This window comes from Carcharodon carcharias, chromosome 21 (assembly GCF_017639515.1).
Source record: "Carcharodon carcharias isolate sCarCar2 chromosome 21, sCarCar2.pri, whole genome shotgun sequence".
In the NCBI taxonomy this organism is placed as follows: Eukaryota; Metazoa; Chordata; class Chondrichthyes; order Lamniformes; family Lamnidae; genus Carcharodon; species Carcharodon carcharias.
This window is the reverse complement of record NC_054487.1, coordinates 31,576,235-31,590,192: the sequence shown is the minus strand read 5'-3', so window position 1 is coordinate 31,590,192 and position 13,958 is coordinate 31,576,235. Positions and strand designations below refer to the sequence as shown.

The window sequence follows — 13,958 nt, the reverse complement described above, 5'->3', positions numbered from 1 at the left end:
CTAATGCATTTACATCTTTCTTTAAATAAGGAGACCAATACTGTACACAGTACTCCAGATGTGGTCTCACCAGTGCCCTGTACAACTGAAGCATAACCTCCCTACTTTTGTACTCAATTCCCCTCACAATAAACAATAATATTCTATTAGCTTTCCTAATTACTTTCCATTACTAATTCTCCAGGCTGACTTTCTATAGGATCAAAGCTCACTTTGTTAACTATTTACTTACTTAAATATCTATAGAAACTCTTAGGGCAGAATTTTGCCCTCTGATGGCGTGCGGGCCCCATTGGCTCGGCGGCGGGCAGCCAGCCGACCCCCACCACTGAAGCGGGGCCCGCCATCATTTTAAGTGGGCGGGCCAATTAAGGCCTGCCCAGCGGCATCCCTGACAGGAAGCACTATGTGCTTCCTGTTCCGGGGGGGAGGCATTCCCCATCTGTCAAAGTGTGCTCTTCCACGCATGCGTGTAAAAGAACGCACTTCTCCCTGAGGCAAAGTGCTGTCTCAGGGAGATTCGTGACAGGTAAGCTAAGTGTAAAAATAGAAACATTAAAAAATTATTAACATGTCCCCCTCATGTGACAATGTCACTCAAGATGGGACATGTTAATAAAAAACACATAAATTGTAATACTTTTTTACAAAACAGACATGAAACTTCATCCCGCCAGTGAGTAATCTGGAGCCCGCTGGGGTTCCTGGTCTGCCCTGCCAGCCTTAAGGTTGGCCAGGCAGGTGTTTAATTACTTTAATTAGCCTGTCAATAGCCTCAATTGGCCATTGACAGGTCGGCAGGCGGACAGCTGATTTCGCTGTCCGCCCGCCTTCCTAAAAATTTAGAGGGACCGGGATGACACCGGGAGTTCCTCCTGACGTCATCCCGCGTCATTTTCCCCTCGGCGAGCGGGCCCCACCCCCAAATCACCGAGGGGAAAATCCTGGCCTTACAGTCTTTATATTTCCAGCTAGCTTTCTCTCATACTTTAATTTTTCTCTCCTTACTAATCTTATTGCAATTGCCCTTTATCTCTACTTTCTGAATCCTTCAGCTCCACCAAACCCTGAAGTAGATCAATAATCTACCTTCAGTTCCAGGACTTCAACTTTAGCTAGTGAGGGACTTTATCAAATGCCTTCTAGAAGTCCATAGAAGTAACATCCATAGATATTCCAAAACTTCAGTTAACTCTTCAAAAAATTCAATCAGATTCATCAGGCATGACCTACCCTTTACAAATCTAAACAGCCTGTCTCTAGTCAGCTGAAAATTTTCAAGATATTCAGCCCTCAGGTCCATAATTATAGACTACAACAATTTCCCAACAACAGATTTTATGCTATGAGGACGAAAATTTCCTCTAGTAGGTACTTTGTAACTTAAATCTTACAGGTGGAAACAGAGAGGAAGATGGTAAGTCTCTGTTATATATACAATAGAGGTAGGCATTTGAAAAAATACTGGTTAGAGAAATGAAGATTTGAATTTTGTGTGTCAGAAAATGTTTGTTTGCTTTGACAAGAATCAGCTATTTTTGCTGTTTAATAGATAAACATTGCATTGCCATGCAATGGAATATAAATGAATGGTCATCCACGTGTGTTATCTTAAGAATGCAACTAAAGGAAAACTCACAGAATCTTTGATATAATACTAAACAATTGAGTACTTTACAGGTGGTCACTCTATTAGTCAGAAGTGCAAGTATGTTGCTTATACCTGTCATGTTCCTGATTTGTGGGACTTTTAGACTCTAAAAGTTTTCACAGTGCACCACTACAAAAGAATTTCAGTATATGCCAAGCTCTCAATGGAAAACATGCAGAATGGCTGTATGCCAAAGGTTTTCTTACTATTATGTATATTCCAAGATTCCTGGGTTTATTGTTATTCTACAAGACTGATTACATTTTAAGAAGAAATTCCTTTTTTTGTTAACCACAAAAATAGTGTGATGAGAAAAATACCCACGTCAGAAACTAGTTAAAACATTTTAGTCCTTACCTGATGACTGCTGCTCTCATTGTGAGTCAGTTTGTTGGAGGCAGATGGTTATCATCATCTAATCACTGTGGTAAAATCTCTGCCAACTTGCAGACCAGGTCAGCATTCTTTTTACGGAGTTTTGATCTGCCGACACTTATATCATGGAAAGTTTGATTTCCAAAAAAGTAAATGGATAGATGGATTTTTATTTTGCAGCATTAGAAGTTTATTTTCAAACATTTATTATGGACAATAAAGTAAAAGAAAAAAGTACAACTTCCTTTCAAAAACCTTTTGCTGCCTTGGTTTAAAATGACAAACGACTGATTAATTGTAAAATAATTTCAAATCCAACGTGATAATAAATTTAATATATGATATTATTGTAGAAAATCAAGTGAGTTTTCTTATGGTGTTTTTTTGCAACAGGAAATCATAATTCTTAATGAGGAAAAACAACTAAATATACCCTTTAAACATATTGCGATGTGGTAAAAGATAACCTTGTATTCCATTTCAACGGCTGGTTGTGTTGAATTGATCAAAATATTTGTCAGTTGGAACATTCACGTAGACTTCATTTTTCAGAAATCTCTCCCTGTAAAAAAAATTATTAATCATTTCTTTCTATCATTGTGAATCAGTTGGCTACTACACCTACTCCCCTACTTGCCTGAAGGGTTAATGGTTCGGGCCAACACTGGTATCAAAGATCCACTGCAATTGGTTGGCAACGGGGACGATTGTAGTTTGGAAAAACAAGCATCATTATTTCTTTCTTTTCTCTCCATATCCGGATATGTCATCCAAAGCCAGTTCACAGTTTTGAGGAGGGGCCAATTGCTTTTCAGCAGGGAGATTTATGTCAGGTTCTGTTTTGTTTACCTATTTCTATAAGTTTCTAAAAGTTATTTAATTTCCTCTTTTCTCCATCCTTGACTTCCCCAATAGGGTGGAAATCTACTCACAAAAAGGGGGTACGGCGATACACCCAGGTATTCACCAATAAAATGTTTCCCTCTTTGTGGGAAAGCTCTTGGCCACCAAATGGAACTTTCTCAGGGCAGTATATGTCAATAAGAGAAATCAATTAGGTAAACCCTTGTATTCTCACTAGTTTAAGTAGCTTACTGGATTGTTGCCCCCATTCACTTCCCTGTAAACGTCAAATGTAAGTGAAATCAATTTCTCAAAATTTTCAGAGCAGACTTAACATACTCACCGTGCTTTATGATCCCTACACAACAGCATGTTTTGGCAGTCCATTTCCTTCCGAAGTTGCCGATTTACTCGCTGCTGCTGTCGTTCAAGAAGCACAGCTGCTCGAGCATCATTGGCTCGCAACCTTTCCCATTCTGAATTGCGTTGATGCTCTTCCTCCTCTAGTCTCTATGTATAAACAAGACAATATTTTTTCATTACTGTAATTCATTGTCACACTCAGAACAGTTCTTTGAAAGTCATCACAGTTTCTGATATGGATCATCAACAGGATTAATCAAAATGAAAGACAGTCAATGGAATTCCCTCAGTTGGTCTGCATGTTGTATTTCTATCAGCAAACAGACTGTCAATTTAAATTAGCTAAAATGGGTTGCATTAAATCACAGGCACAAATTATACTGCAGACATCAAACAAGATTAGTACTTTGAATGCAATAACACACACAAGAGCTCTTTTCAAAATTTAATCTCACAGTTATAGTTCTAAGGTTCTAGATGGTTTTCTCTTGCTGTATAAACTGCAGTTAGTTTGAATAGAACTTGTCATCAACAATCTGGAAGTTGCATCTTTTCTGTACTTTGCCTCTGGAGAGTTGAATGCTGAAAAGGCTAATATATTGTATATGAACATATGTAAAAGGCAAAAATCTAACAGCTGGTTCAACAAGTCTGTCCCATTCATGCCCAGATATGCCCTTTCCACAAAAAAATGTAGGACAAATCCAACCTGGCCAAATATCGCCCCATCAGTCTATTCTCAATCAACAGCAAAATAATGGAAGAGATCATCGAAGCGATCAAGTAGCACTTACTCAGTAATAACCTGCTCCAAACTGCAGACATGAATGATTTAATGGCCTTAATAATTAACAGACCAGTGAAATCATTCTGCTAATGACGGCTAATGGGAATCAAGGGGAAAAACTCTCCACTGGTTGGGTTCAAACCTAGCACAAAGAAGATGATTGTGGTAAAAGCAAAATACTGCAAATGCTGGAAATCTGAAATAAAAACAAAAAATACTGGAAAAACTCAACGGGTCTGGCAGCATCTGTGGAGAGAGAAACAGAGTTAATGTTTTGAGTCCGTATGACTCTTCTTCAAGATGATTGTGGTTGTTGGAAGTCAATCATCTCAGTCCTAGGACATTGTTGCAGTAGTTATTCAGGGTAGTGTCCTAGGCTCAACCATCTTCAGCTGTTTCACCAATGACCTCCCCTCTATCATAAGATCAGAAATGGGATGTTCAGTGATAATTGCACAATGTTCAACACCATTTGCGGCTCCACAGATACTTAAGCAGTCCGTCTCCATTCCATATGCAGCAAGACTTGGACAACATTCAGGCTTGGGCTGATAAGTGACAAAAACTATTTGAGCTAACATGTGCCAGGAAATGACCACATCCAACAAGACAGAATCTAACCATCTCCCCTTGACATCGCTGAAGCCCCCACTATCAACATCCTGGGGGTTACTATTGACCAGAAACTGAACTGGATCAGCCATATTAATAATGTGGCTACAATAGCAGGTCAGAGGCTCAGAATTCTATGGCAAGTAACTCACCTCCTGGCTCCCCAGAGCCTGTCCACCATCTACAAGGCACAAGTTAGGAGTGTGATAGAATACTCCCCACTTGCCTGGATGAGTGCATTTCCAACAACACTCAAGAAATTCGACACCATCCAGAAAAAGTCAGCTCACCTGACTGACACCCCAACCACCACCAATGCACAATGGCAGCAGTGTGTACCATCTACAGGCTGCACTGCAGCAACTCTACCACCTGGAATACAAGGCTGCAGAAGCATGGAAACACCTGCAAATTCCCCTCAAAGCCACACATCATCTAGGCTTGGAACTACTTTTTTTATATTCAGTTATGGGATGTGGGCATCGCTGGTTAGGCCAGCATTTTTTGCCCATCCCTAATTGCCCTTGAGAAAGTGGTGGTGAGCTCTCTTCTTGAACCGCTGCAGTCCACATGGTGTAAGTACACCCACAGTGCTGTTAGAGAGGGAGTTCCAGGATTTTTATCCAGTGACAGTGAAGTAATGGTGTCAGGAAGATATAATAATGCTGTTGGAGTTTATTGGAAAATAGTGGGGTGTGTATGTGCGTGTCTGTGTGTGTATCTTAATTGGATTGAAGGCAGCTGGTCTGGAGGCTTTGATGTAACAATAGATAAGCTAGGTTTGAAATGTTAAGTAGGTAAACATGGGGGAAGTTTAGAATGTAAGTTGTAAAAGGACATTTGCATTTTTAAATAAACCAAACTAGATTGTTTTCAAAGAAGGGGTGAAATGTGTCACCTAGCCAGGTGAAATTCAAAAACAGTTTATTTATTTTTCTCAAAGATTAATATTAGTACTATGATAATTTTTTTGTGATCATGGAGGTAAAGTCCAAAGACATAGTGAAACAATGAGAATTTGCATTCAAAGCAGAAAATATGTATAAAGGAGTGAAGGCTGTGTACAAGGGTAGGCATTTTAAGATCTAACAAGTGTGAAATGCCTTCAGCATCTAAGCCTCAAGCTGCTGTCTACAAAGAACTGAAGTTAAGGAAACTCACTTTGAATTGGATTGTTCAGGGTATCATGTTTCATTAACCGGGTCTTTTAAAATCTATGTGTTTTATTGGTGCCTTAACGCAAGTGTAACACATTGAGTCAGATTAATTAGGGGATTTAGAAGTTGTTATAGTAGTAATTAATAGTCATATGTATGTGCTTAAAATCATTTCTCTTATTAATAAATGTTTAATCTAGCTTTGTAGAAACCTATAAGGCTTGGTAGTCTTATTACTACTGAATTCAAAGCCCGCATTTCGAAACATAGAAATTGTAAAAAAAGCTGTGGCAGTTGTCTCAAGTTTCCCTCTGGGATTTGAGCAACTCAGCATTTACCATTGGATATGCCATAACATAGTTGGGGGCTCATCCAGGATATCTGAAATTCAAAAGGTGATGTGAGAGTGACTGCCCTTGTCATGAAGACAGCATTTGACTGAGTGTGGCATCAAGGAGCACTAACAAAACTGGAGTCAATGGGAACCAGGGGAAAACGCTCCGCTGGTTGAAATCATACCTAGCACAAGAGCAGGTCAAGAGCTAGGAATCCTGTGGCGAGTAGCTCACCTCCTGACTACCCAAAGCCTATCCACCATCTGTCAGGCACAAGTCAGTAGAGCGATGGATTATTCTCCACTTGCCTGGAAGTATGCAGCTCCAACAACATTCAACAAGCTTGACACCATCCAGGGCAAATAAGCTTGCTTGGTTGGCACCTAATTCACAAACGTTCACTCCCTCAGCCACTGACGCACAGTGGCAGCAGTGTGTACCATCTACAAGATGCACTGCAATAACTCACCAAGACTGCCTAGACAGCGTCTCCCAAACCCATGACTGCTACCATCTATAGGGACAAGGGCAGCAGACACATGGGAACACCATTACCTGGAAGTTCCCTTCCAAGCCACGCACAATCCTGACCTGGCGTTCCTTCACTGTTGCTGGGTCAAAATCCTGGAACTCCCTCCCTAACAGCATTTTGGGTGTACCTCCACCACATGGACTGCAGCGGTTCAAGCTCACCACCACCTTCTCAAGGGCAATCACAGATGGGCAACAAATGCTGGCCTATCCAGCGATGCCCACATCCCATGAATGAATAGTTGAAAAATAAATTTTAAAAATAATAATTTTAAAAATACACTCGGCAAAATAAGGACCTTGAAGTACATTATTCAAGATCCACATGTTTAGTATGCCATGATAACAACTTCCTGCAACAATTTATTCAGGTCTCTTTTAAATATTTGCAGTACATGAGCTGGCAACCTAATTCAAAGCTCAAAGGCACAGACAAATGTCCTGATGGATAACCAAGTCCTATGCTTATCTAGTTTGTACACATGTTCCTCTATTCTCCCTAAATTATCTAATTCAAATAATCTACCACATGTACACAGTCTATTTGCTTTTTCGTTGCATTGTTATGAAGATGTGCTTTGTGCCAAACAATGATTTTTAATCCAATGTCTGGAAGCAAGAAATGTGCATATTAAGAAACAGACTTTTTAAAAACAAAGATTCAAAGAGGCTTGAACTCACATCCAAGATGGCTACCTAGTTTTCTTTACTGTGCATTCCACATTTCAATCGCCATTGAGATAGAGGTAGCATTCTGCAGAAGCGCACCAAAGAAAGCAAACGCCTGGGGAATGTGGAGGCCTCACATCTCCAGTATAATTAACAAGGCACCTATGGCAATCATCTGAGGTATTCAACTGTTGGAGACTGACCATTAAAGGCTAATTGCTTGGACGATGGGACCCTGGTTTAGGATAGCTTTCCAGACATGAGTTGATCAAGTAACAATTGGGATATCATGGCCTGTAACTTCTGAGCTCCAGGGCATTGTAACCGGGGTGTACCCCAAAGATGCACTGGGAAACTGCCGCCCCCCCAACCTGGAAGTCCCCAGGTAAGGATTGCTTGGCAATTGCCTGGGAAGTCCAAACTTCCATTGGGCAATTGCCCTGCAATGGGAACCATCTGAAAGATATGAAATTGCAAACTGTGGATGGTTCCAGCTGTTTTACAGTAATAGCTACCCAGAAAAATTTAGAAGAATTAAAGCCACTTCTAACTTCTGGGTAACTATAGTACTGACCCCCTTCCCCACAAGACTCCCCCCATCGCCACCCACAAGGCCTCCCCAACTAACCCCCACCCCCTTACTATCCCAACCCAACAAGGGACTCCCCCCACTCCCACCACCCTGAACAGAACCGCTCCTGACTTCACCCGGCCCCCACAGGAATCCCCCCAACCCCCTGACCCCACACGGAAACCACCCCCCCCCAACCTACAGCCTGATCCCTCACAAGATTCCCCCCTGTAAAATTTTGATCATACTACTAATTTTTAGGATTCTATGTTGCTGTGAAGTAATATTTATGGATTTTATCTTAGCCACCTTTTTAAACAGTTCAGTTTGAATTTCTGCTAGTGTGACACTTTACAGTTAAGGCTGGGGACAGGATGGTAGCAGTTTGCGAGGAACTGGTGTTAATTGATTTCATGACTTTAAAGATGCCTTAGGGTCTGGGTTCAAGCAGTTGTATGTGCAGTTAAGAGTCTCTTTGTCAACTTTGAAGAAATGGCTAAAAGGTAGCTTGAACTTACGGTGACACCTTGGCCTGAATTTCACACTTGGCAGTCCCAAGTGGGTGGGCCCAGAAGCAGACATATGATCTGCTCCCAGGTGAGATTGCGTTTCCAACGTGATTTCACGCTGGGCGGCCAATTAAGGGCTGCCCAGCATGAAACACGTCAGCTCAACAGTCAGAAGGGCCGGGTGGGGGTGGGAGCCTGTTGGGTGCCGGCTCCAATGGCGACCTGATGGGGGATTTAAAAGCAGGGGAGGCAGCTCCCTGTAGGCTGCCAGGGGACACTTTGGTAGCTTTGGAGTTGTTTGATAACAGTTTTTTTGAGCTGCAATGGCATCTGCACCTAGTGGGCAAACTAGGCTGGAGGGCAAGTACTTTGGGCACTCGGCCCACCTGGTTCTCAGATGAGTGCCTGAGAATCCTTATGGAAGAGGTCAGTGCCAGGCAGGACATCCTCATCCCCAGGGATGGCAAGAGGAGGCCACCGCCACTGAGGAGGCCACTGACCAAGAAAGCATGGGCAGAGGTAGCAGCCCAGGTCAGCAGCCATAATGTTGTGCGGCGCACATGGGTGCTGTGCTGCAAAAGCTTCAACAATCAGCTGCACTCAGCAATGGTGAGTACCAAGTTGGCATGGATCTATATGGGGAAGTGCTAACGGCTGGCCGTCTCACCATGGTGCTCAGCAGTGTAAGAGTCTGAGTGCCAATTGTCAATGACAACGGCGCCAGCCAAGGCGGTGAGCTCTGGCTGCTTGGCCTGATTACTTTGGGGGTTGAGGTTCTCGACTCGGATATGCCTTGCAAGGTGTTCCTCAGGTGGGGTTGGCCAGGCTGCACTGGAGCTGCAGATAGAGAGTGGACTAATCAATGCTCCTCCATCCTTTCAGGAGAAAAGATGTGATAACAGCGTCAAGGGGTCAAGGACAGATGGAGGCCCTTGAAACCTGCTCATATTGACAAGGTACTAGATGGATGCCTTAGAGATGGAGTGCCGGCACCCTGTTCGGTCCACCGGTCTTGGAGAGGCAGGGGTCTGAGAGGCAGGGGTCTGACGAAGGTAAGAGTGCAGTGCATAGATGCGAGGGTATCAAAGTGTATAAACATTGTTGTGTTATCTCATCTGTAATGGAAATCTCAAACCTGGAGACCCCATTGTTTATTGAAAGACGATGGCACCATGATGCAGATCTCCAGTTTCTCACCAGCCCGTCTGGCATGCACAGCGACAGTGTGATGATTAATACTAATGACATTTTTAAAAAATTCATTCACAGGATGTGGTCTTCGCTGGCTGGGCCAACAGTTATTACCCATCCCTAGTTGCCCTTGAAAAGGTGGTGGTGATGAGCTGCCTTCTTGAACCGCTGCGGTCCATGTGGTGTAGGTATACCCACAGTGCTGTTAGGGAGGGAGTTCCCTAGCGACCGTGAAGGAACGGTGATATATTTCCAAGTCAGTGTGGTGAGTGACTTGCAGGGGAACTTCCAGTTGGTGGTGTTCCCATCTACCTGCTGCCCTTATCCTTCTAGATATTAGTGGTCGTGGGTTTGGAAGGTGCTGTCCAAGGAGCCTTGGTGAATTCCTGCAGTGCATCTTGTAGATGGTACACACTGCTGCTACTGTGCATTGGTGGTGGAGGGAGTGAATGTTTGTGGATGCGGTGTCAATCAAGTTGGCTGCTTTGTCCTGAATGGTGTCAAGCTTCTTGAGTGTTGTTGGAGCTGCACTCATCCAGGCAAATGGGGAGTATTCCATCACACTCCTGACTTGTGCCATGTAGATGGTGGAAAGGCTTTGGGGAGTCAGGAGGTGAGTTACTCATTACAGGATTCCTAGCCTCTGACCTGCTCTTGTAGCCACAGTATTTACCTGGCTAGTCCAGTTCAGTTTCTGGTCAATGTTTATAGTGGGTGATTCAGTGATGGTAATGCCATTGAATGTCATGGGACAATGGTTATGTTCTCTCTTGGCACTTGTGTGACACAAATGCTACTTGCCACTTATCAGCCCAAGCCTGAATGTTGTCCAGGTCTTGCTGCACTTGAACATGACTGCTTCAGTATCTGAGGAGTTGCAAATGGTGAACATTGTGCAATCATCAGAGAACATCCCCACCTCTACCTTATTATGGAAGGAATGTCATTGATGAAGCAGCTGAAGACGGTTGGACCGAGGACAGTACCCTGAGGAATTCCTGCAGTGATGTCCTGGAGTTGAGATGACTGACCTCCATCAACCACAATCGTCTTCCTTTGTGCTAGGTATGACTCCAGCCAGTGGAGAGTTTTCCCCAATTCCCATTGACTCCAGTGTTCCCAGGGCTCCTTGATGCCACATTCGGTCAAATGCAGCCTTAATATCAAGGGCAGTCACTCTTGCTTCACCTTGGAAGTTCAGCTCTTTTGTCCACGTTAGAACCAAGGCTGTAATGAAGTCAGGAGCTGAGTGGCCCTAGCAGAACCCAAACTGAGCGTCAATGAGCAGGTTATTGCTAAACAAGTGCTGCTTGATAGCAGTATTGATGACCCCTTCCATTACTTTACCGACGATCGAGATGATGGGGCAGTCTACTGGCCGGGTTGGATTTGTCCAGCTTTTTGTGTACAGGACAAAACTGGGCAATTTTTCACATAGTTGGGTAGATGCCAGTGTTGTAGCTGTACTGGAACAGTTTGGCTAAGGGTGCGGCAAGTTCTGGAGCACAAGTACTATTGCCAGAATATTGTCAGGCCCCTTAGCCATTGCACTATCCAATGTCTTTTGTTTTTCTCCCCTAGAATCACCATCCAGCCAACAAGTACAGGACTCCCATGAGCCACGCTTGACACCGGAGCACCAGTGGCCGTCACGTACACTTGTATCGCACCCATTTGCAGATACCAGTATCTCAGTGGGCATTAGATCATCAGCTACAATGTGGGTACACAACACACTTGCATGGGGAGCAGGCGGAGGCAGAGAGTGCCCAGGGCGCTAGCAGTCAGAGGGCTGCTGAAGACCAGGGCCATGCTGAGTCCGAGGCAGGTGACAAGCCTCTGGGGTCCTCCATTAGGCGGCAGATGCTGGATGCCCAGCGGGATGTGCGGGAGGATCTGGTGGAGATTCCTGAGGGTTTGCATGCCATGGTCTGTATCATGGAGAAATCCATGCAGAGCATGAGTACTGCATTCACCCTCAGCACCGAGTGCACAGCCTCCTCCATTGAGAGAGTGGCGGCTCTCATGGAGAGGCAGCTCCAGGAGCAGAATCAGGGGTTCCTGGGGTTGCGCTCAGACCTGCAAGCCCTCACACAGGCAATGACCTCAGAAGGTCTCTGCCGGTGTGAGAGATGGATGAGGCACTGAGTATCTCTGCTAGGTGCCCGCCCATCAATGGAAAGTAGGGAGGTCCAGACCGACGTCACGTTGGCACATGAACTGCTTGCTGTCTCTGGGGGGCCCTCTCAGGGCGCACTGAATGATTGCAGCAGCTCCTCCACCCCTCTGCCAGTGGCCTTGGCATCTGAAGAGGAATGCCCAGATGTGGCGCCCTCCCAGGTGGGCACAGGCACCACTGGTCAGAGGACGACCAAGGTCATCAAGGCAAACAGGACAGCACAGCCAGCAGGCTGCCTCCAATGCCATTGCCAGCAAGGCGGGGTTCCCAAGATGCAGCACTTGCAAACGTGAGCACAAGAGGGACTTTTCACGGGCGATCTTCTTCTCTGTCATGTTTTGTTAATTTGTTTGCTGGTGTGGTGATTAACACCTTATATTGTTATGTTCATTTTCTATGAGTCTCAACATTATATAAATTTTGCTTTTGTGTTAATGGCCTGGGTATGCTTCACTAGTTTTGTAGGTGCAGGGCACGCCAGTATGCCATGATGGACGTGAGTGGCCCTAAACTTTACTAACAAGTACTGAGTGGACTTTGGGTTCAGTGGAATGGGTCATTTCAAACATCCAGTAAGGAGCCAGCACCCCCAAATTTAGGTGAAAGCAGTGCCTTGACAGCCTAGCTGAAGGAGTGTTGAATAAAGGTCTCCCTGGTGACCCTGCCTCCCTGAAGGTTCCAGAGGTCTGCCTCCACATCCTCACCGTGTATTTTCCTGGGCTCCTCTTCTAATCCACCACTGGATTCATCATCTGTGGCCTGTGGAGCTGCCTCAAGATCCTCTTCCTCCAGTAGGTCCCCCCTGCCAAAACCAGATTGTGGAGAGCACAGCATGCAATGACTATCAGAGTCACACGCTCTGGATGGTATTGTAGTGCTCCCACTGAATGGCCCAAGCACCTGAATCTCATCTTCAGTAGACCTATGGTTTTCTCAATCACCGCCCTTGTGGAGGCATGACTCTTATTATAACGCTGCTCTTGTTCTGTTTTTGAGAGCTAGAGAAGCATCATAAGCCACCTTTTCAATGGATAGTCCTTGTCACCCAGCACCCATCCAGTCAAGCTGGAGCCATGATCAGCCTTGGCAACTGTGAATGTCGGAAGATGTAGGTGTCATGGGAGCTGCCAGGGTACTTTGCACTGACTTATAGAATCTGCGTCTTGTGGTCACAAACTTCTGGACGTTCATGGAGTGGAAGCCCTTCCTGTTGACAAAGGCACCTGGCTCACCCGCTGACGCCTTGATGGTCACATGTGTACAGTTGATGACACCCTGGATGCGGGGTAACCCAGCAATTGCAGTGAAGCCTCTGGCTCACTCAGCCTGGCTGGCCTCGTCTGTACCGAAATGGATAAATGTCATTACCCGCCTGAACAGAGCATAGGTCACCAGCTTCATGCGACTGTGGACAGCTGATTGGGACACTCCACACAGATGCCTCACTGACCCCTGGAAAGAACTGAAGGCATAGAAGTTGAGGGCGACAGTGACCTTCGGAGCCACTGGCATGGGGTGGCCACTGACCACAGTTGGACGTGATCTCTGGCCCAATAATCTAACATTTGGAAGTCACAGTCTCCCTGGAGAGGTGGAGCCTTCTTCAACACTGCACCTCTGATATGTTGAGATAGCTGCATCACTGCCTGTACACTCTGGCAGCAGGTTATTGGTGTCTTCTGCAGCCCCTTCCACCCTGGACTCCCTGCTGGCCCTGTGCCTCCTGTGCCTGTGCGTCTCCTCCCTTGGACACTGCCTACGGACACCCGGCCTCCTCTCCCTTCTGCCCCTCTCTTCCTTCTCAGAGGAGGAGGTGCCACCAGTGGCACAATTGTCCTTTAATTGTCGGTAGGTGTGGCTCCAACACCCACGCGCACCCACCGGCCTCAATATTGTTCCGGTGCGCAATGATGTCGGGATGCACGCCCAACATCATCTCATGCAATTTCATGTGTATTCGGATCGGGCACACCCTGACCTCAGAACGTAAAATTTAGGCCCTTATCTTCAAACAAAACCATTAATCGATTAATCATATCTGTATTGGAGGAACATCTTTCTATCCTGACATTTGTTCTTAATGGCTTTAGTATCCGTGGTACTTGGGTTAAAATATGTTGATGTGAATGTTTACAGTGGGTTGTGTTATTGATAAGAGGACATAACATTGTTCAATTATTCTGCA

At 45.0% G+C, this 13,958-nt stretch overlaps 1 protein-coding gene across 1 annotated transcript in view; it reads right to left on the bottom strand.

Annotated features, from left to right (window-relative positions):
• Window positions 1-2,192: 2,192 nt before the first annotated feature.
• Window positions 2,193-13,958, bottom strand: part of LOC121292919 (RIB43A-like with coiled-coils protein 2) — a 41,139-nt gene continuing 29,373 nt past the window's right edge. Inside the window, exons 6-7 of the mRNA XM_041215405.1 lie at window positions 3,213-3,379; window positions 2,193-2,588 (exon numbers count right to left, since the gene is read on the bottom strand). Of these exons, the coding sequence (XP_041071339.1) occupies window positions 2,507-2,588; window positions 3,213-3,379 (249 nt within the window). The 3' untranslated portion in view covers window positions 2,193-2,506. The remainder of the gene's footprint in view (window positions 2,589-3,212; window positions 3,380-13,958) is intronic.